Below are 21073 nucleotides of genomic sequence, written 5' to 3'. Positions count from 1 at the left end.
GACTTTCAGCTGGTACCTACTCTAGAGGCTTATTCTTCTCTGACGGGTTTACCTATAGAGAAAGGAGCACCTTTCACGGGTCTTGAGCATCCTCCCATGCCTATAGTTATTGCTAAGGATCTCTATCTCAAGACCACCGATGTCTCCAAGAATCTTGTCACCAAGGCTCGCATCCGAGGGTTCACTTCAAGGTATTTACTTGAAAAGGCCAACCTCCAAACCACTTGTCAGGACACTCTCGAGGCTATTCTTGCACTACTCATCTATGGGCTTATTCTCTTTCCACACCTTGACAACTTCGTGGACATGAATGCTATTATGATCTTTCGCTCCAAGAATACGGTTCCTACTTTGCTAGCTGACACATACCATGCTACTCATGATCGTTCTGGCAAGGGTCGTGGGTATATTTACTGTTGTGTGCCTCTTCTCTATAGGTGGTTTATTTCGCACCTTCCGAAGTCTTTCCATGACAATTCGGAGAATTGGTCTATTTCACAAAGGATCATGGCTCTCACTCCTAATGAAGTGGTTTGGCTCACTCCCGCAGCTAGAGTCAAAGAGATTATCTTCGGTGGTGGAAAGTTTCTTAATGTACCCCTTCTTGGTACCCGGGGTGGAATCAACTATAACCTGGAGCTCGCCTTGCGACAATTCGGTTTCCTGATGAAAGAGAAGCCCATCAATCTTGCTACATCTCCTTACTTCTTTCACTACTCTAATGCTCCTACCGGGATAAGAGAAGATTTCATAGAGGCTTGGTCTAAGCTACGGAAGAAAGAGGTGAAACACATGGGTGTGAGATTCGGTGTTGCTCACGAGGCTTATACCCAGTGGGTGATAAACCGAGCTGAGGAGATTGGCATGCCTTACCCTTCCATGAGATATGTGTCTGCATCTATTCCAACCATGCCTTTACCCCTATTATCACCTACTCAGGAGATGTATCAGGAGCATCTAGCCATGGTGAGCCGAGAGAAGCATCAGTGGAGGGCTAGATACTATGAAGCTGAGAACTTGATTATGACTTTGGATGGAAAGGATGAGCAGAAGACTCATGAGGTTTTAACATTGAAGAGGGAGTTAGCCAAGGCTAGGGAAGAAATTGAGGAAAAGGATAAGCTGCATATGAGGGACTCCAAGAGGGCTAGGAGTGCCCGTAACTTCTATGCCCGATACTGCAGCTATGAGTCTGAGTCTGAAGATGACGCTTCCACTTCCTATGCTTGAGGATTTCTGTTTCCTGTTGTTATTTCCAGTTGTTTATGTTGTCTATCCCTTGGCTTAGTATTTCAAAGGGAATTATCTTGTAAGACTCTGTAATGTTTGTTTTGTCTGGTTTTAATTGTTTAGTAATGTTTACAAGTTCCTAATTTGTCTAAAACCCTTCGATAAACATAAAAAGAGTCTTTTTTGCATATGCATTAACACATCTCATGCATCATATGCATTCATTGGTCACAAAAGACTTCCCTCGTGCTCATTACCTCCTGGTTTCTCCACCGCAGTCTGAAAGGTGGCTCGTGCTCGCAAAGTTTACCGACCAGATAGAGTTCATCATACAAGATTGTACAAGAGAAGGAATATGGCTAATTTTGAGGAAGAGAATGCTCAGCTCCGTGCCGAACTGGCTGCTATGAAAGAAGACTTGGCTAAGGCTCATGACACTATGTCTACCCTGATGGCTGCACAAGAACAACCGGTCACATCTGGTCCGGTCCTTACTGAAGTGGTTCCATCAATCCCACTATCCACAGTAACTTCTGATGCTCGATTTGTTATGCCCAATGGCCGTCCTTATGGGCTCTCAGCTTTCTATGCTCCTGACACTGCAGCCGGAATCTCTGGTGTTGCCAATCAAGGACCTACTCCTGCAACAACTTTTGCCATTACACCTACTTCTATGCCTCAAGTGACTCCCATTGTTACCGAGCCTGTTGTACACACTGTGCGACAGGTAATTGATGTTGACATTCCACGTGGACAGGACCCTATAATGGAGGCTATGAGAGAACAGTTAAGAGAGCTAGCTGGAGAGCTCCGTGAGGTCAAAGCTAACCGTGGAAACAATGTTTCAACTAAGGCTCGTGATCTATGCCTGGTATCCCGGTTTGAAATTCCTAAGAAGTTCAAAAAGCCAGAATTTGACAAATACAATGGAACTTCTTGTCCACACAACCATGTCATCCGGTATGTCCGAAAGATGGCCAACTACGCGGATAATAATGCTCTGATGATACACTGCTTCCAGGACAGTTTGGCAGACGATGCAGCAGACTGGTACACAGGTCTAAGCAAGGACAATATCCATACTTTTGAGGAACTCGCCGCTGCTTTTGAAAGTCATTATGAGTTCAACACCCGCTTGAAGCCGAATAGGGATTCTCTTAAATCCTTGTCTCAGAAATCAGATGAAACCTTCCGCGAATATGCTCAGAGATGGAGAGGGGCAGCTGCCTGTGTTTCTCCTCGACTAGATGAGGAAGAACTGACGCAGACATTCCTGAAGACTTTGAAGAAAGAATATATTGAAAAGATGATAGTCTCTGCACCCAATAACTTTTCTGACAGGGTTACTATGGGAACTCGTCTAGAGGAGGCTGTCAGCGAAGGTATCATTGTTCTTGAAAAGGGTGAGTCCTCAACTAGTGCGCCAAAGAAATATGGTAATGGCCACCACAAGAGGAAAGAATCTGAAGTAGGGATGGTGTATGGTCATCAGCCTACAGCTACAGTTGCTCCTAATGTTGCTCAATTACCTTATCACCACATGCAGTACTCTCAACATCCCTTCTTCGCACCATTCTACCAGCAGTATCCTCTGCCGCCGGGTCAACCACCAGCACCCGTTAATGCCATTGCTCAACAGGTACAACAATAGCCTCCTGCTCAACAGCAACAGCAGCAACAACAGGGTCCTCGACCCATGACTCATTTTCCATCAATACCAATGCGGTACGCTGAGCTGCTCCCAACTCTACTTGCTAAGGGCCCCTGTGTCACCAGACCAGGCAAGCCTCCGCCTACACCATTGCCTCCCAGGTTCCGACAGGATCTCACATGTGAATTCCATCAGGGCGCTCAAGGCCACGATGTTGAGGGTTGCTATGCTCTGAAGTATATTGTAAAAGACCTGATGGACAGAGGACGACTGACTTTTGAAAATAGTGTTCCTCATGTTCTTGACAATCCCCTTCCAAATCATGGTGATGTTAATATGATCGAGGCCTTCGAAAGGGTTCGTGTTTCTCGAGAAGCTTCCACTCTAGACGTCCGTAATGTCGTCACTCCCTTGGTACCGCTACATGTCAAACTTTGTCAAGCTTCTTTGTTCACTCACGATCATGCTTCCTGTTCAAGATGCCTTCAAAATCCTATGGGTTGTTGTGTGGTGCAAGATGATATACAGAGCCTGATGGATACCAAGCATTTGATTGCCAGTGATGTTTGTGTGATTGTGCCGGTATTTCATGATTCTCCTGCTGAGAAGGTATCTCCGACGAAGGATGTTGAACCCTTAGTGATCAGGTTACGTGGCCCGGTATCTTATGCCTCTACTAAGGCAATCCCCTACAAGTATGATGCAACTATGATTGAGAATGGGGTAGAAGTGTCTTTGGTATCCCCAACTACAGTTGCAAATATTGCTGAGGGAATTGCAACTCTGAGAAGTGGAAAGGTCCGTCCACCATTGTTCCAAAAGAGGGTTGTTACACCTGTTGCCACAATAGCTCCACCAGTTGCTCCTCCTATTGACAAGAACGCCGGCCTATCAGGCCAGTCTATTGAAGAGTCTAATTTGGACAAAATTCTGAGGCTTATAAAAAAGAGCGATTATAAGATTGCAGACCAGCTACTACAAACTCCGTCAAAAATATCCATCTTGTCTCTACTCTTGAGCTCATAAGCCCACAGGAAGGTGTTGATGAGAGTACTGGAACAAGCCTATGTTGATCATGAAGTCTCCGTGGATCAGTTCAATGGAATAGTGGGTAACATTACTACTTGCAATAACTTGGGGTTCGGCGACGATGAACTCCCCGAAGCAGGGAAACGCCATAACTTAGCTTTGCACATCTCAGTACACTGCAAGTCTAACATGATATCCAATGTGCTGGTGGACACTGGATCATCCTTGAATGTAATGCCTGAGTCTACGCTGAGACAGTTGAGCCATCATGGAATCTCCCTAAGAGGAAGCAGTTATCTGGTTAAGGCTTTTGACGGATCTCGCAAAGATGTTCTTGGAGAGGTAGATCTGCCAATTACCATTGGCCCTGAGACGTTCCAAATTACTTTTCAGGTCATGGACATCAATGCTTCTTACAGTTGCCTCCTCGGAAGGCCGTGGATTCACGACGCTGGGGCAGTAACTTCTACTCTGCATCAGAAACTCAAATTTGTGAAGAATGGGTCCGCTGAAGGGACGTCATTTCAAGGATTGACTATTGAAGGTGCGGAGCCTCGAAGAGCTGGTACTACTATGGCCTCATTGAAAGATGCCCAGAAAGCTATTCGAGAAGGACAGGCTGCTGGCTGGGGCAAAGTGATACAGATTTTGGAGAACAAGCGCAAAGAGGGCCTTGGATTCTCCCCAACCTCAGGCGTGTCAAAAGGAACTTTCTATAGTGCTGGATTTATCAATGCTATTACCAAGGACGCTGCCGGAAGTAGTCATGTGCCTACGTTTGTTGTACCAGGAGGCACTGTGAGAAATTGGGAAGCCATTGATATTCCTTTAGTCATGCATGCTTCCATGTAATGTGTCTTGTTGCTCATGTTTTCTTTGTTTTCAAAATAACAATCCTTTCGCTCTGCCCGAGGCGAAAGTGATATCTTTGTAAGGGCGTGTTTGTTTCGGCATTGCCGTTATTAATAAAAGTTGTCGTCTTTTCCGTGACTCTTTGTTTTTACTTTTTAGTGCCTTTTTTCCTTGGAAATAATGGTAATGCCAGAAAAAACCAAAACATTTGTATTTTCTTATTAATTTCAAAAATCTGCATGAAAAACATTTTTCTAAAATCATCCAATCATATTATGCAGATTGAACCATAATAAACCCGTTGAACACAGTGACCCTATGGTTCCTCCAAATTTTGAATTCCCTGTATATGAAGCTGAAGATGAGGATGATGATGAAGAGATACCGTATGAGATCACTCGACTGCTCGAGCAAGAAAGAAGAGCCATTCAGCCTCACCAGGAAGAGATAGAGCTTATCAACCTGGGTACTGAAGAGAACAAGCGAGAGATCAAGATTGGTGCCGCACTTGAGCCAGAGGTGAAAAAGAAGATTACTCAGCTTCTCCATGATTATCCAGATGTCTTTGTATGGTCCTATGAAGATATGTCGGGTCTCGACCCCAAGATTGTGGAACATCGGATACCGACAAGGCCTGAATGCCCTCCTGTCAAACAGAAGTTGAGAAGGACTCGTCCAGACATGGCTCTTAAGATCAAGGCTGAGGTGCAAAAACAAATTGATGCGGGTTTCCTCATGACGGTTGAATATCCTGAGTGGATTGCCAATATTGTGCCAGTACCGAAGAAAGATGGGAAAGTTCGAATGTGTGTCGATTACAGAGATCTGAACAAAGCCAGTCCAAAAGACAACTTCCCATTGCCTCATATTGATGTGCTCGTTGACAGTACTGCTCAGTCTAAAGTGTTCTCCTTTATGGATGGTTTCTCTGGCTATAATCAGATACGAATGTCACCTGAAGATAGAGAAAAGACATCCTTCATTACTCCATGGGGAACATTCTGTTATAAAGTGATGCCGTTTGGTTTGATAAATGCCGGTGCAACCTATCAAAGGGGTATGACCACTCTGTTTCATGACATGATTCACAAAGAGATTGAAGTATACGTTGATGACATGATTGTGAAGTCAAGTGATGAAGAGCAACATGTTGTGTATTTGAAGAAGATGTTTGAAAGATTGAGAAAGTACAAGCTACGGTTGAATCCTAACAAATGCACATTTGGTGTAAGGTCTGGAAAGTTGCTAGGCTTCATGGTCAGTCAAAGAGGCATTGAAGTTGATCCTGACAAAGTCCGAGCCATCAGAGAAATGCCGGCCCCTCAAACTGAAAAGCAAGTCAGAGGCTTCCTCGGCCGCCTGAATTACATTTCAAGATTCATATCTCACATGACTACCACATGTGGACCAATTTTCAAATTGCTCAGAAAGAATCAGCATGTTGTATGGAATGATGAATGCCAGGAAGCTTTTGATAACATTAAAGAGTACCTGTTGGAACCACCTATCCTTGTCCCGCCAGTGGAAGGAAGGCCCTTGATTATGTATCTGTCAGTGTTAGATGATTCAGTGGGTTGTGTTCTCGGACAACAAGACGAGACTGGAAAGAAAGAACATGTTATCTACTATCTGAGCAAGAAGTTCACCGATTGTGAGACTCGGTATACAATGCTTGAAAAGACTTGTTGTGCTTTAGCTTGGGCTGCCAAACGCCTGCGTCATTATATGGTGAATCATACAACTTGGTTGATATCTCGAATGGACCCAATCAAGTACATCTTTGAGAAGCCTGCTGTTACTGGAAAGATTGCACGTTGGCAAATGTTGTTGTCTGAATATGATATTGTGTACAAAGCTCAGAAAGCAATCAAAGGAAGCATCCTTGCTAAGCATCTTGCTTGTCAGCCTCTCGATGATTACCAACCAATTAAGTTTGACTTTCCAGATGAGGAGATTATGTATCTGAAAGCAAAAGACTGTGAAGAACCACTAATCAATGAAGGGCCGGATTCCAATAGCAAGTGGGGGCTGGTATTTGATGGTGCTGTCAATGCTTACGGCAAAGGGATTGGGGCCATTATTGTAACTCCGCAAGGGCACCATGTTCCTTTCACTGCTCGAATAACTTTTGAATGTACGAACAACATAGCTGAATATGAGGCATGCATCTTGGGCATTGAAGAAGCCATTGATATGAGAATTAAGCATCTTGACATCTATGGAGATTCCGCACTTGTTATTAATCAGATAAAAGGTGAATGGGAGACTCATCATGAGAAGCTGATCCCTTACCGTGACTATGCAAGACGTCTGTTGACATACTTTACAAAGGTTGAGCTACACCACATCCCTCGGGATGAAAACCAGATGGCTGATGCTCTTGCTACTCTGTCTTCCATGTTTCGGGTGAATCACTGGAATGACGTGCCCGTAATCAAGGTGCAGCGTCTTGATAGACCCGCTCATGTGTTTGCTATTGAAAACATCCCAGATCAGGTTGATGAAGATGTGAATGGCAGAAAACCTTGGTATTACAACATCAAACAATTCTTGCAGAATCACGAATATCCACCTGGTGCTTCCAACAAGGATAAAAAGACTTTGAGAAGATGGGCTAGTAGATTCCTTTTGGACGGAGAAATCCTATACAAAAGAAATTACGACATGGTCTTGTTGAGATGTGTTAATGAACAAGAAGCTGAGAAGCTGATGCATGATGTACATGATGGTACTTTTGGGACCCATGCTTCGGGCCATACCATCTCAAGAAAACTGTTAAGAGCCGGCTATTACTGGATAACCATGGAGCGTGACTGCCACAAACATGCCAAGAGATGCCACAAATGTCAAATTTATGCTGATAAGATCCATGTGCCTCCACATGCTCTCAATGTTATCTCATCCCCATGGCCTTTCTCTATGTGGGGCATTGACATGATCAGAAGAATTGAACCAAAGGCTTCCAATGGACATCGTTTCATTCTAGTGGCAATTGACTATTTCACCAAGTGGGTTGAGGCTGCTTCCTATGCAAACGTGACCAAGCAAGTGGTTGTCAAGTTTATCAAGAATAACATCATCTGTCAATATGGTGTTCCCAACAAGATCATCACTGACAATGGTTCCAATCTGAACAATAGCATGATGCAAGCTTTATGTGAAGAATTCAAAATTGAACATCACAACTCTTCTCCTTATAGACCTCAGATGAATGGTGCAGTTGAGGCCGCTAACAAGAACATCAAGAAGATTGTTCAGAAGATGGTCACTACTTACAAAGACTGGCATGAAATGCTACCGTTTGCCTTGCATGGTTACCGTACTACATTGCGCAGTTCAACCGGGGAAACTCCTTTCTCTTTGGTGTATGGTATGGAAGCAGTTCTCCCTCTGGAAGTGGAGATTCCATCTCTTCGAGTGATCATGGAAGCAAAATTGACTGAGGCTGAATGGTGTCAAAATCGGTATGATCAGTTGAATTTAATTAAAGAGAAACGCATGGATGATATGGCTCATGGACAGTTGTATCAAGTACGAATGAAGAATGCCTTTGACAGGAAAGTCCGACCTCGAGAATTCAAGGAAGGCGAACTGGTATTGAAAAGAAGGATAAGTCAGCAACCCGACCCAAGGGGCAAATGGACACCTAACTATGAAGGTCCTTATGTTGTCAAGAAGGCTTTCTCTGGTGGTGCTTTGATTCTTACACACATGGATGGTGTTGAACTCCCAAATCCTGTTAATGCCGATATAGTCATTGATAATGAAGGGCCGGATCCCAATAGCAAGTGGGGGCTGGTATTTGATGGTGCTGTCAATGCTTACGGCAAAGGGATTGGGGCCATTATTGTAACTCCGCAAGGGCACCATATTCCTTTCACTGCTCGAATAACTTTTGAATGTACGAACAACATAGCTGTGTTTTATCTTGGTTTTCGGGTGTCAAACATTGATTACGTTTGAACCTTTTTAACCGGTGATATCTTATTTTTTCTTGGGAAGGGAAAAAGTAAGCAAAACCCTTGAGAATCGAGGTCCGGGAGTTGTTTTCGCTACGGGAAGGTGTTAGGCACCCATAACGACTATAGTATCCTATAGGAACCGTCTTTAATTTCTACGCGCGCGCTCTATTTTTAAATGCTATTTTGAAATGATATTTACACCTAAAGTTTTTCTAAGTGAAGAATTGGAGGGAGAAGAATGTTTTTGGATTTTTATTTTAGTTGAATTGAAGGAATTTTATTCCTTGCCTACGTACCCGTTTAAGGGATCAAATCCACCGTAGTTCTCTCTCAAAAAATGTTTTTTGTTTTTTTGTTGGTTGATTTTAAGTTTGAAAATGAATTTTGAAGAATGGAGATTGAGAGGCCTTAAGGGCATGAGATTGTAGAAAAAGAGTGGGGTTTGATTAGTCATTTTGCAAAAGAGGTCAAGTATGATTATTTTTCATTGAAATTTGATTAAGAAAATAAAAGGGAAAATTACAATGGGATTTTGATCCCAAGGTTTATTTGGAAAATGGTTTGAGTGAAGTTGTTCACATTTTTTTGGAAAATTGATTTTTCTAAGTATAAAGCCTAAACATTCATCTAAACATACAATCCTAAACATACATCTAAACATGCATATTCTAGCTATATACCTAAAGTGGTGTGTGTGCATGTGTCGGTGCTTGTGTCGGTGTACATCATTAGAGTCCATTGTCCTTTACATCATTGGCCTAGATACATTCTATGGTCTTGCAAGAAATTTAAATTGCATAAAAGTAAAGTACAAAAAGTCCTAAGCATTACAATCTAATTTTGCATGAAATTTAAAATGCAAAAAATAAGATGGATATGGAATGACATGAGAATGCTTAGTGAAAGTATGAGACATGAAACAAGAGAATGTTAGTAGCATAGGGTACAATAAAGCAAGCAAAATATCATGATAAAAGCATGGGAAACTTCACAAAAATAAAACTAAACAAGTGCAAAGCTATACCAAAATTCACTCATAAAATGCAAGAATCATGCAACCTATAATTCTCATATTCCAATGTAATTTTTCAAGATTTTGAATCAGGTTTTAATACGAGAATTAAGGCAACATGATGACCTCAACATTTACAAAGTAAATCTAGATATTTCTTGCATTTATTTATACACAAAAGTAACTTGTAAAGCAAGTAAACAATTAAAAATCACACACATGCAGCAACACAGTAGCAAAGTATTCACAAAATCAATCAACATATATCATCAACATATCAAGAATTTGAAATAGAGTTTAGACTATTTTCCATGAGAATTTTCACATAAAATCAAGAAATAATGCAAGAAAATACAAGCATATTTTTTATCAACATTTTCAGTAAACAAATTGCTCATAAACATCACAAAAATCATCAAGAATATACACAAAAATTTGTAGAAATTTCCAAGTAATTTTGAGCATATACAGAGGTGCAGAAAGTAAAAAAAAGGTGTAGGAAATAGCAAAAATAGAATGAAAAAACGAAGTCTGCAGGGATACAAGGCCCAAACCCAAACTCATGGATGGATCTGGATCATCCAAGAGCCTCAGAGGCGTTGGATTGATCCAGATCCTCCAAAACCTAGATCTGACGGATCCTAACCTACAACGCATGGCAAGTAAACACGTACACACAGCATGATCAAATCATGGCCGCACATCACATCATCCAGTAAATCTAACGGCCAGAAACACATAGGGAGTACGGGAAGCACAATAGAACAGCACGCACAGGATCAGCATAGGTATAAAAGCAAGATTCAAAGGAAAACCCTCACAATCTTCACTCCTTTCTCTCTCTACAAAGCTCTTAGAGAGAGAGAGTCTGCAGACTCTCTCTTCTCCGACCTAACGCCGGTCATCTTCCTCACTTCTCCGACGCGGTGGCCGGCGGTGGCGCCGCCGCGTCGGAACCCTAAACGGAAACCTAATTACATGCTCTTGACGCTCATGACCTCCTCTCTTCGATTCTGAGGCTCGTTTTTTCAAAAGATTCACGAATCAACGTAGATCGGAGAAAAGCTAAACGCTACGTTTTTGTTCTTAAATTCCTTTTAAACAGCGTTTTGGAGAAAGATCTCCTAAAACCTCCTGTCTACGTTGATTTGTGAAGAAACAGCATGAATATGAGATAAACTAACATGATTTGCAGAGGAAAAAAATGAAAAAGGGACGGGAAGGAAGGTTCGGTACCTGGACGGAAGAGAGGATGAACTTCTTCGAATGTTCTTCTTCTTTTGACTTCTGTGAACTGTTTGATTCTTGATCTGCTTCGTTGATGCTTCGATTTTTGATTCGAAACCCTAGGGTTTCAAATTTTGCTGTGATTCTGTGCTGGTTTCTTCGATCTTCTTCTCCTCTAATTCGGTTTCGAATTCAATCCGTTTTCTTCTCTTCTCTCAAACTCCTCCTTGTGATCGCCTTTTGGTTCGAATTGCAGGAAGGAGGCAGAGATTCGATGATGATGATTCCCTATGGAATCTGAGAATCTCTGGAATTCGAGTTAATTTTGTGAATTTGTTGCTGGATTTGATCGAATTATGATGAAACTGACACGAATTTGAAGGATTGATGTTGATTTGAGTTCAAGAAATTCGGTTAGGGTTTGAAGGTGGATGAACATTCATGGTGTTCATGTGATTTTCTGAGTTTTTTTTGGGATTTTGATCGAAAAATCTTGTGAGAGAGAAAGTGGAATGTGTTTGTTGAGTTGGCAGAAAATGGATGGTCCCCTTGACCATTGACTGTGACTGGATTATTTATAGATGATGTGTATGACTGTTGGACCAATATAAACGTGACATGTGGCACTCTTTTGTAACAAACTTTTGTGGACAAATAAGACTCTGACACGTGTACAGAATAGATGACTTGGACAAAAGAGGACTAAACTGCAAAATAACAAAAAATAAGGACCAAAATGCCCCTGGGCTAAAATGACTAAAAAAGACTCAGATGCAAATTTTAAAATGGATTTTCTGACAAAGAATTGAAACAAAAGTTTATTTAAACCAATTTAAAAGACTCAGAGACAATTTTTAAGATTTGAACAGGGCTTTGACACATGAAAAGACTAAAATGCCCCTAGGGGCAAAACTGACTTAAAATGACTTCAAATGCAACTTTTGGAAAGGGTTTTGACATAGGATGGAAGCAAGGACTTATTCAGACTTATTTGAAAGGACTCAAACAAATTTTTAAAGATTGAAAGAAATTTTGACATAGGAAATGACGAAAATGCCCTTCTATGTGAATTTTGCAAATAAAATTGAAATAAAATGCAGAGAAAGATGCAATTGATCAGAGACAGTTCAAATGACTTATAATGCAAGAAGAGAAGAATTGAATAAGTATTTTTAGGTCCAAAATTAGGGTATAACAAGCTGAATATGAGGCATGCATCTTGGGCATTGAAGAAGCCATTGATATGAGAATTAAGCATCTTGACATCTATGGAGATTCCACACTTGTTATTAATCAGATAAAAGGTGAATGGGAGACTCATCATGAGAAGCTGATCCCTTACCGTGACTATGCAAGACGTCTGTTGACATACTTTACAAAGGTTGAGCTACACCACATCCCTCGGGATGAAAACCAGATGGCTGATGCTCTTGCTACTCTGTCTTCCATGTTTCGGGTGAATCACTGGAATGACGTGCCCGTAATCAAGGTGCAGCGTCTTGATAGACCCGCTCATGTGTTTGCTATTGAAAACATCCCAGATCAGGTTGATAAAGATGTGAATGGCAGAAAACCTTGGTATTACAACATCAAACAATTCTTGCAGAATCACGAATATCCACCTGGTGCTTCCAACAGGGATAAAAAGACTTTGAGAAGATGGGCTAGTAGATTCCTTTTGGACGGAGAAATCCTATACAAAAGAAATTACGACATGGTCTTGTTGAGATGTGTTGATGAACAAGAAGCTGAGAAGCTGATGCATGATGTACATGATGGTACTTTTGGGACCCATGCTTCGGGCCATACCATGTCAAGAAAACTGTTAAGAGCCGGCTATTACTGGATAACCATGGAGCGTGACTGCCACAAACAAGCCAAGAGATGCCACAAATGTCAAATTTATGCTGATAAGATCCATGTGCCTCCACATGCTCTCAATGTTATCTCATCCCCATGGCCTTTCTCTATGTGGGGCATTGACATGATCGAAAGAATTGAACCAAAGGCTTCCAATGGACATCGTTTCATTCTAGTGGCAATTGACTATTTCACCAAGTGGGTTGAGGCTGCTTCCTATGCAAACGTGACCAAGTAAGTGGTTGTCAAGTTTATCAAGAATAACATCATCTGTCGATATGGTGTTTCCAACAAGATCATCACTGACAATGGTTCCAATCTGAACAATAGCATGATGCAAGCTTTATGTGAGGAATTCAAAATTGAACATCACAACTCTTCTCCTTATAGACCTCAGATGAATGGTGCAGTTGAGGCCGCTAACAAGAACATCAAGAAGATTGTTCAGAAGATGGTCACTACTTACAAAGACTGGCATGAAATGCTACCGTTTGCCTTGCATGGTTACCGTACTACAGTGCGCAGTTCAACCGGGGCAACTCCTTTCTCTTTGGTGTATGGTATGGAAGCAGTTCTCCCTCTGGAAGTGGAGATTCAATCTCTTCGAGTGATCATGGTAGAAAAATTGACTGAGGCTGAATGGTGTCAAAATCGGTATGATCAGTTGAATTTAATTAAAGAGAAACGCATGGATGCTATGGCTCATGGACAGTTGTATCAAGTACGAATGAAGAATGCCTTTGACAGGAAAGTCCGACCTCGAGAATTCAAGGAAGGCGAACTGGTATTGAAAAGAAGGATAAGTCAGCAACCCGACCCAAGGGGCAAATGGACACCTAACTATGAAGGTCCTTATGTTGTCAAGAAGGCTTTCTCTGGTGGTGCTTTGATTCTTACACACATGGATGGTGTTGAACTCCCAAATCCTATTAATGCTGATATAGTCAAGAAATACTTTGTCTAAAAAGAAAAGAACAGTGTGGTAGGTCGAAAACCCGAAAGGGCGGCCTAGGCAAAAATGCGCTTCCCGGTGGATCGAAAACCCGAAAGGGCGATCCAGGCAAAAATTAGGGACAAAAAAAATGAATATGAAAAAGCTCGCTGAGATTGTACGCAACTCAGGCAAGAATGAGCGCCTCGATGAACCGAAAACCCGAAAGGGCGGTTCATGCAAAAATGAGGTTGACAATAAAAGACAAGTAACTATATCTGGCAAATCACCATCACCCCTTGGGGCATCTGCAACTGTCAATGATCATCTTCATCAGAAACTTCTGTGCTTGTGAATTCAAAATTTCTATGAAGTATAGCGGTCATCGTGTTCAATGTACCACCAACCAATAAAATTGCCATTTTCCAAGCTTTGTAAATCCGTGGAGTTATGCCCTTGGCTGACTTTCACTCTTCTACATCAATTTGAGCCTGTCCTTTTATTTGAAATTCTATTTTCTTTCCACTTTCAATGCTATATACAAAATATTTTCTTTCTATTTGATAATGTTAATGTCTGAAACAAACATCTTTTCAAAATTAAAAACCTTTTTTCTGTCTGTTTTGAAAGCAAACCTGAGCAATAGGGTACATTTCAATGAAACATGCATGAATAACTGTCTATCAATGTCTATTCCAATACAAGTTACGAGCAGGTTACTCCCCAGGATGATCTGTGGTCAATGGCAAGAATGAAAAAACAGAATGAAAAATGTAAAAATACAAATGAAAAGCTCGCTAAGTTGAAAACCCGAAAGGGCAGCTTAGGCAAAAATGAGCACCCCGCTGATTGACAACCTATGAAGGCAATTCAGGCAAAAATGGGGCAATTAAAAGAATTTTATTCCCCGGTGAATCGAAAACCCGAAAGGGCGGTTCAGGCAAAAATGGGATTGAAAATGAAAAATCAAAGAATGAAAATGATATGAAAAACATTGACCACAGATGCGAACATCCAACGTTTATCCAGCACTGACACGCCTAACAACGGCGACCTGTATCCGAGAGCCTTCCAAGGGTCCCTCCTCTGCAAGTTCTATTGCCCTCAGCCATGGTTTTGATACGTCTTTCAACGACGGTCTCTCCAAAGAGGATTTCAATGTGAATATGTTGTAGCACGAGCCACTACGTGCCCAATCTTCCAATGTTTTGTCCGTCTCTGAGAAACTTCCCTGTCAAACTACAAACCAATCATGCATTTCAAGCATTCATACATGCATAATCATGCATTCTATATGCTCATACATTCAATACTTTTGTTATACCATACATACATGTTGCATTCCCAATCTCAACTTTCGACCCAACTCAATTTCCACTTTCAAATTCAACTTAATCTCCAATCTCAATTCAACTTCCAACTTTCAATCCAATCCCAATTTCAATTCAATCCAATTTCCACTTTCAAACTCAATTCAATCTCGACTTCCAATCCAATCTCAATTTCAATTCAATCCAATTTCCACTTTCAAACACAATTCAAACTCAACTTTCAATCCAATCTCAATGTCAATTTAGCTCAATGACAATTTCCAATTCAATTCAATTTCAATTTCCAATTCAACTCAATTTCAATCCAATTCAATTCAATGTCTCACTCTCAATCAGCTTTTGGGCCAACAAAAATGGTCATGTCTATTCTCAAATCAAATCAATGTCAATTTACTCTCAATTTGTATCTGTCCAAATCAAACTTCCAATTTGTATCTCGTTATCAGTCAAGTGGCTAGTTCGATTCGAAGAACAGCTTGTACCTGCTTATATGCCTACATTTTCGGTCAAACGACAAGTTCGATCCAAAGAACAGTTTGTACCTTGCTTATATTTGTTACCGGTCAAACGACAAGTTCGATCCAAAGAACAGTTTGCAACAACTTACATGTTGTGATAATTGATCAAGCCGCAAGTTCGATCCTAAGAACAGCTTGTATCATCCTTTTGTCTATACCTCCAGGTCAAATGGCAAGTTCGATTTAAAGAACCGTTTGTACCTGCCTATCTGTTTACATTCTCAATCAAGCGACAAGTTTGATCCAAAGAACAGCTTGTATCTTCCTATATGTTTGTATCTTCAATCAAGCGACAAGTTCGATCCAAAGAACAGCTTGTATCTTTCTTCATGTCTATGTTTCCGGTCAAGTGCCAAGTTCGATCCAAAGAACAGCTTGTACCTCTCTTGTATCTCTATTCCCAGTCAAGTAGCAAGTTCAAAGAACAGCTTGTACTCATCTCTTGTTTGTATTCCATGGTCAAGTGGCAGGTTCGATCCAAAGAATAGCTTGTACCTATCTTTTGTCCCCCGGTTTGTCTACCCTGTCAATGTCTACCTAAATCCCCAGCGATATGACATGCTCTGTAGACTCCAGTTTTGTTTGTCTTGCATTCATAATCAAAATGTTGCATGGCATTCATGTTTTTGAAAATGTGAGAAGCGTATTTTTATGTCCAAGAACAGTGCAAATGTTAATATTTAAGTATCTTCGTCCCGTCAAATCAAAGACTTCGTCTCTTGACTCTCTGGACAAAGAAACTTAAATAGGGGCAGCTGTTATACCCTAATTTTGGACCTAAAAATACTAGCTCAATTCCTCTTTTCTTGTGTTTCAAGTCATTTGATATTGTCTCCGATCAATTGCATCTTTCTCTGCATCTTATTTCAATGTTATTTGCAAAATTCATGAAAAAGGGTATTTTAGTCATTTCCTGTGTCCAAACTCATTTTAATCCTCAAAAATTTGTTTGAGTCTTTTCAATTTGTTTGATTAAGTTTTTGTTTAATTCTACGTCAAAATCCATTTCAAAAATTGCATTTGAAGTCATTTTGAGTCAATTTAGCCCCTAGGGGCATTTTAGTCTTTTCATATGTCAAGACTCTGTTTAATTTCTAAAAATTGTCTCTGAGTCTTTTAATTTGCTTGTATAAACTCTTGCCTTGATTCTCTGAAAAGAAAACCACTTTAAAATTGCATCTGAGTCATTTTGAGTCGTTTTAGTCCCTAGGGGCATTTTGGTCATTTCACATGAAATTTTGGCAGAGAGAGGTTACTTTAAAGTACCTCATTTAAGTAGTTGGTTCGTTTTAGTCCATTTTGTGTCTTTTATTGGTTTCACTTTACGTTTATTCCAAATTACATTTTTTTAAATTCAATTTTTATTAAGTTTTTGCATTTTAGTCCTTTTTTCTATTTTTTCTTTAAAAAATTTTCTAATTTGCATTTTGGTCCCCCAAGTCAAACTTTTATCTTTTAGTTCTTTTTTGGTCAATTGCATTTCAGTCCCCATTAATGTCAAGTTTTGTTTTTAGTCTTTTTTTTCAAAATTTACAGATTGGTCCTTAACTTCTCAAAATTGCAAAATGGCCCAAAGTCCAGAATTAGTCCAAAGCCGAGCCAAGCAAGTCCAAATACAGGTGTCAAATTGAAATTGGTCCAGTGGTACACATGTCAGCTATAAATAGGCCACATCATCAATCACAGTATCAGAATCAATCACCAATTGCCAACTAAACAAACACGTGTTACAATTTTCTCTCCAGCCACCGTAACAAACTCTCAACCACCACAAGAGCCACCGTAACAAACTCTCAACCACCATAAGAACCACCGTAACAGAATCATAAACCCTAGCTCAAATTAACCTCAATTCCTCACAAATCCACACGAATCTATCACAAATTCCCATCAATTTCAACAAATAAAACTCAAATTCAACAATTACGTAACCAAAAACAGTTCAAAATTAAAGTGATTTTGTTTCGCAATTCTCAGAGATTCGAAAGGAATCCTCGTCATCGAACTGTGAACTCTGCAATTCCAACACCGAATCATCCAGGGGACAAATCGGTGCGATCACAGAGAATTTGGAGAAGAGAAGAAGGGGAATCAAAGCAAATTTCGAACCAGAGAAGAGGAAGAAGATAGAACACCGATTTATTTTCGGTTTAAACTCACCAGGAGGATCTGAAGCAATCTCAAGATCTTTCGTTCGAATCTCCAAGTCAAAACGAGGTAAACACGCGAACTCTTCTCATTTTTGTTCGAAATCATCATTGAAGGTTCGTAATTAACAAATAAACGGTGAAATAAGATAGATCAACAAGTTTTAAAACTTGTTCTTTCGAAAAAGTTCGAGAAAGATCGAAAAGATTTGAAAACCAAAACCCTAGGATATAGATCTGTAATGATTCACCGTTTATTTTGTGAAATTAAGTGCAAATTTGTCATCAGCATGCAAAATAAGATAGATTAGGGTTTGAAGTGACGAACAGTGAGAACACCGGTTAAGCCTCAATTTTCAAGAAGATACAGAGAAAGGATGAACGGAATCTGTCGTTCTCATCGGAGAAGACGACGATTCCGTCGTCCTACAAGGCTTACGAGGTGTTCATCACCTTCCTCTTGTTCAAACGGCGTCGTTAGGGTTTAGGTTGAGAAGAAGAGAGAACGAGAGAGATATGAGAGAAGAAAGAGAAAGATTGGTTAAAAATGAGGTGAGACCGGCTCACCAGCTTTTATAGGGAGGTGAACCAAACCGGTTCATCTGAACCAGGCTGGTTCACTCCCAAACCGGTCTCTTCGTCGTTTGTGACCGTTCGATCTGCTTCTTGATTATGTATACGGCGTAGATCCAGCATTTGTGTGTTCCTTCTTTGGCTTATGATGTGTCACGCGCCCTCAACCCTTGGATCTAGGGTTTGAGAAGGAACTGGGTTGATCTGAGGGCTGTAAAGCAGTTGGATCATCCAGATCCAACTCAAACCTTTGAGCTTGGGTCTGTGGTCACTGAATTTCGTTTTCCCCTTTTTTTTTTGCTATTTTAACACTGTGTGTTGATGCTTACACCCCCTGCCATGCTTAAAATTCTCATGAAAATTCCATAGTTTTTTCCATATATTTTTCTTAACCTTTTTGTGATACTTTTATGTGTCAAATCTTGATAAAAATATGTGTAGCATTTTTTTAATTTGTCTACTATTTTTGTTAAAATTTGTGATTTTCTTGTACATTTTTAAGTCCAAAAATCTTTTAAAAATTCTAAAAAAATTTCAAATACATTTCTTGATAATTTTGTAGTATTTTTGTGATGATTTTTGCATATTAAAACTTGGAAAAAATAATGTGTCAATTTTCTTACTATTTTGTGATGTTTTGTATTAAAAATTGGTGAAAATTTGCTTGGTTCTAGTTCCAATTTCTTGATAAATGTTTGTGACCTATACCATATGATTTTGTGAAGTTTAGCTACTGTTTGTATGTGATTTTTGCTGCATGTGAATATGTGTAATTAATTTCTTGTTTTACAAGTCATGTGAATATTTGTTTGTGAAATTAGATGCCAAATATGCCTAGAAATGTATCATGATTCTTGATTTGAATGTATCCTCATAATTCTCATATTGTTGATTGTGATGAAAATCTTTGAACATTGTCATGATATGGGAATTATAAGTCACACATTTGTCTTGTTATCATGATGATTTTTAGGCATATTTTGCTAAGAGTTTAATCACCTTTTTTTGCAAGTCTTTGCTACTTAGCTTAATGTTCCTTTGCTTATAACTTTCATGCCATTATACCTTGTCCTACTAACCATTTCATTTCATGTTTCATACATCATGAGCATCCCATACTTCATCTCCTCATTCATCTTATTTCTTGCACTTTAATTTTCATGCAAAAATTAGAATGTAAAACTTAGGAATTTTGTAATATTTTACTTTATGCCTTTAAAATTCTTGGAAGACCATAGAATGTATCTAGGTCAATGATGTAAAGGACAATGGACTCTAATGATGTACACCGACACAAGCACCGACACATGCACACACATCACATAGATTTTCTTTTAGATGTATGTTTAGGATTGCATGTTTAGATGTATGTTTAGGATTGCATGTTTAGATGAATGTTTAGGACTTACGCTTAGAAAAACCCATTTTCCAAATAAGTATGAACAATATCATCCCAAACCATTTTCTAAATAAACCTTGGGGTCCAAAACCCCATTGATTTTCTCTTTTATTTTCTTAATCAAACCTCAATGAATTTTAACCATACTTTGACTTTCTTTTGCAAGATAACTAATTCAACCTCACAATTTCACAATCTTATGCCCTTGAGGCCTCTCTCTCTTATTCTTCAAAATTTCATTTTCAAACTTAAAATCAACCAACAAAAAACAAAAACATTTTTTGGAAGAGAACTACGGTGGATTTGATCCCTTAAACGGGTACGTAGGCAAGGAACCAAAATTCCTTCAATTCAAATAAAATAAAAATTCAAACACTTTCTTCTCCCTCCAATTCTTCACTTAGTAAACCTTTAGGTGTAAATATCGTTTTCAAATAGTATTTAAAGATAAAGCGCACGCGTAGAAAGTGAAGATGGTTCCTATAGGATACTATAGTCGTTATGGGTGCCTAACACCTTCCCGTAGCGAAAACAACTCCCGGACCTCGATTCTCAAGGGTTTTGCTTATTTTTTCCCTTCCCAAGAAAAAATGAGATATCAAAGGTTAAAAAGGTTCAAACGTAATCAATGTTTGACACCCGAAAACCAAGATAAAACAGTACTCATCTCTTGTTTGTATTCCATGGTCAAGTGGTAGGTTCGATCCAAAGAATAGCTTGTACCTATCTTTTGTCCCCAGGTTTGTCTACCCTGTCAATGTCTACCTAAATCCCCAGTGATATGACATGCTCTGTAGATTCCAGTTCGTTTGTCTTGCATTCATAATCAAAATGTTGCATGGCATTCATATTTTGAAAATCTGAAAGCGTATTTTTATGTCCAAAAATAGTGCAAATGTTAATATTTAAGTATCTTCGTCCCGTCAAATCAAAGACTCCGTCTCTTGACTCTCCGGACAAAGAAACTTAAATAGGGGCAGCTGTTATACCCTAACTTTGGACCTAAAAATACTAACTCAATTCTTTTCTTGCATTTCAAGTCATTTAAATTTGTCTCTGATCAATTGCATCTTTCTCTGCTTCTTATTTAAATGTTGTTTGCAAAATTCATGAAAAAGGGCATTTTAGTCATTTCCTATGTTAAAATTTCTTTCAATCTTTGAAAAATTGTTTGAGTCTTTTCAACTGGTTTGAATAAGTCCTTATTTCAATTCTATGACAAAATCCATTTCAAAAATTGCATTTGAAGTCATTTTGAGTCAGTTTAGCCCTTAGGGGCATTTTAGTCTTTTCATGTGTCAAAATTCTGTTTAAATTCTAAAATTTGTCTCTGAGTCTTTTATTTTCGCTT

General features: G+C 39.6%; 1 protein-coding gene across 1 annotated transcript in view; it reads left to right on the top strand.

Moving 5' to 3' along the window:
- LOC146923353 (uncharacterized) overlaps positions 1 to 2881 on the top strand; it is a 33930-nt gene extending 31049 nt beyond the window's left edge. The window contains exons 5-6 of the mRNA XM_085711694.1: positions 1812 to 1957; positions 2777 to 2881. Coding sequence (XP_085567820.1) covers positions 1812 to 1957; positions 2777 to 2881 — 251 coding nt within the window. The remainder of the gene's footprint in view (positions 1 to 1811; positions 1958 to 2776) is intronic.
- Positions 2882 to 21073: the final 18192 nt, after the last annotated feature.

Source organism: Medicago sativa, chromosome 5, assembly GCF_051527215.1.
Source record: "Medicago sativa cultivar Bolivia chromosome 5, Bolivia_mono, whole genome shotgun sequence".
In the NCBI taxonomy this organism is placed as follows: Eukaryota; Viridiplantae; Streptophyta; class Magnoliopsida; order Fabales; family Fabaceae; genus Medicago; species Medicago sativa.
This window is presented reverse-complemented; position numbering and strand designations above follow the sequence as displayed.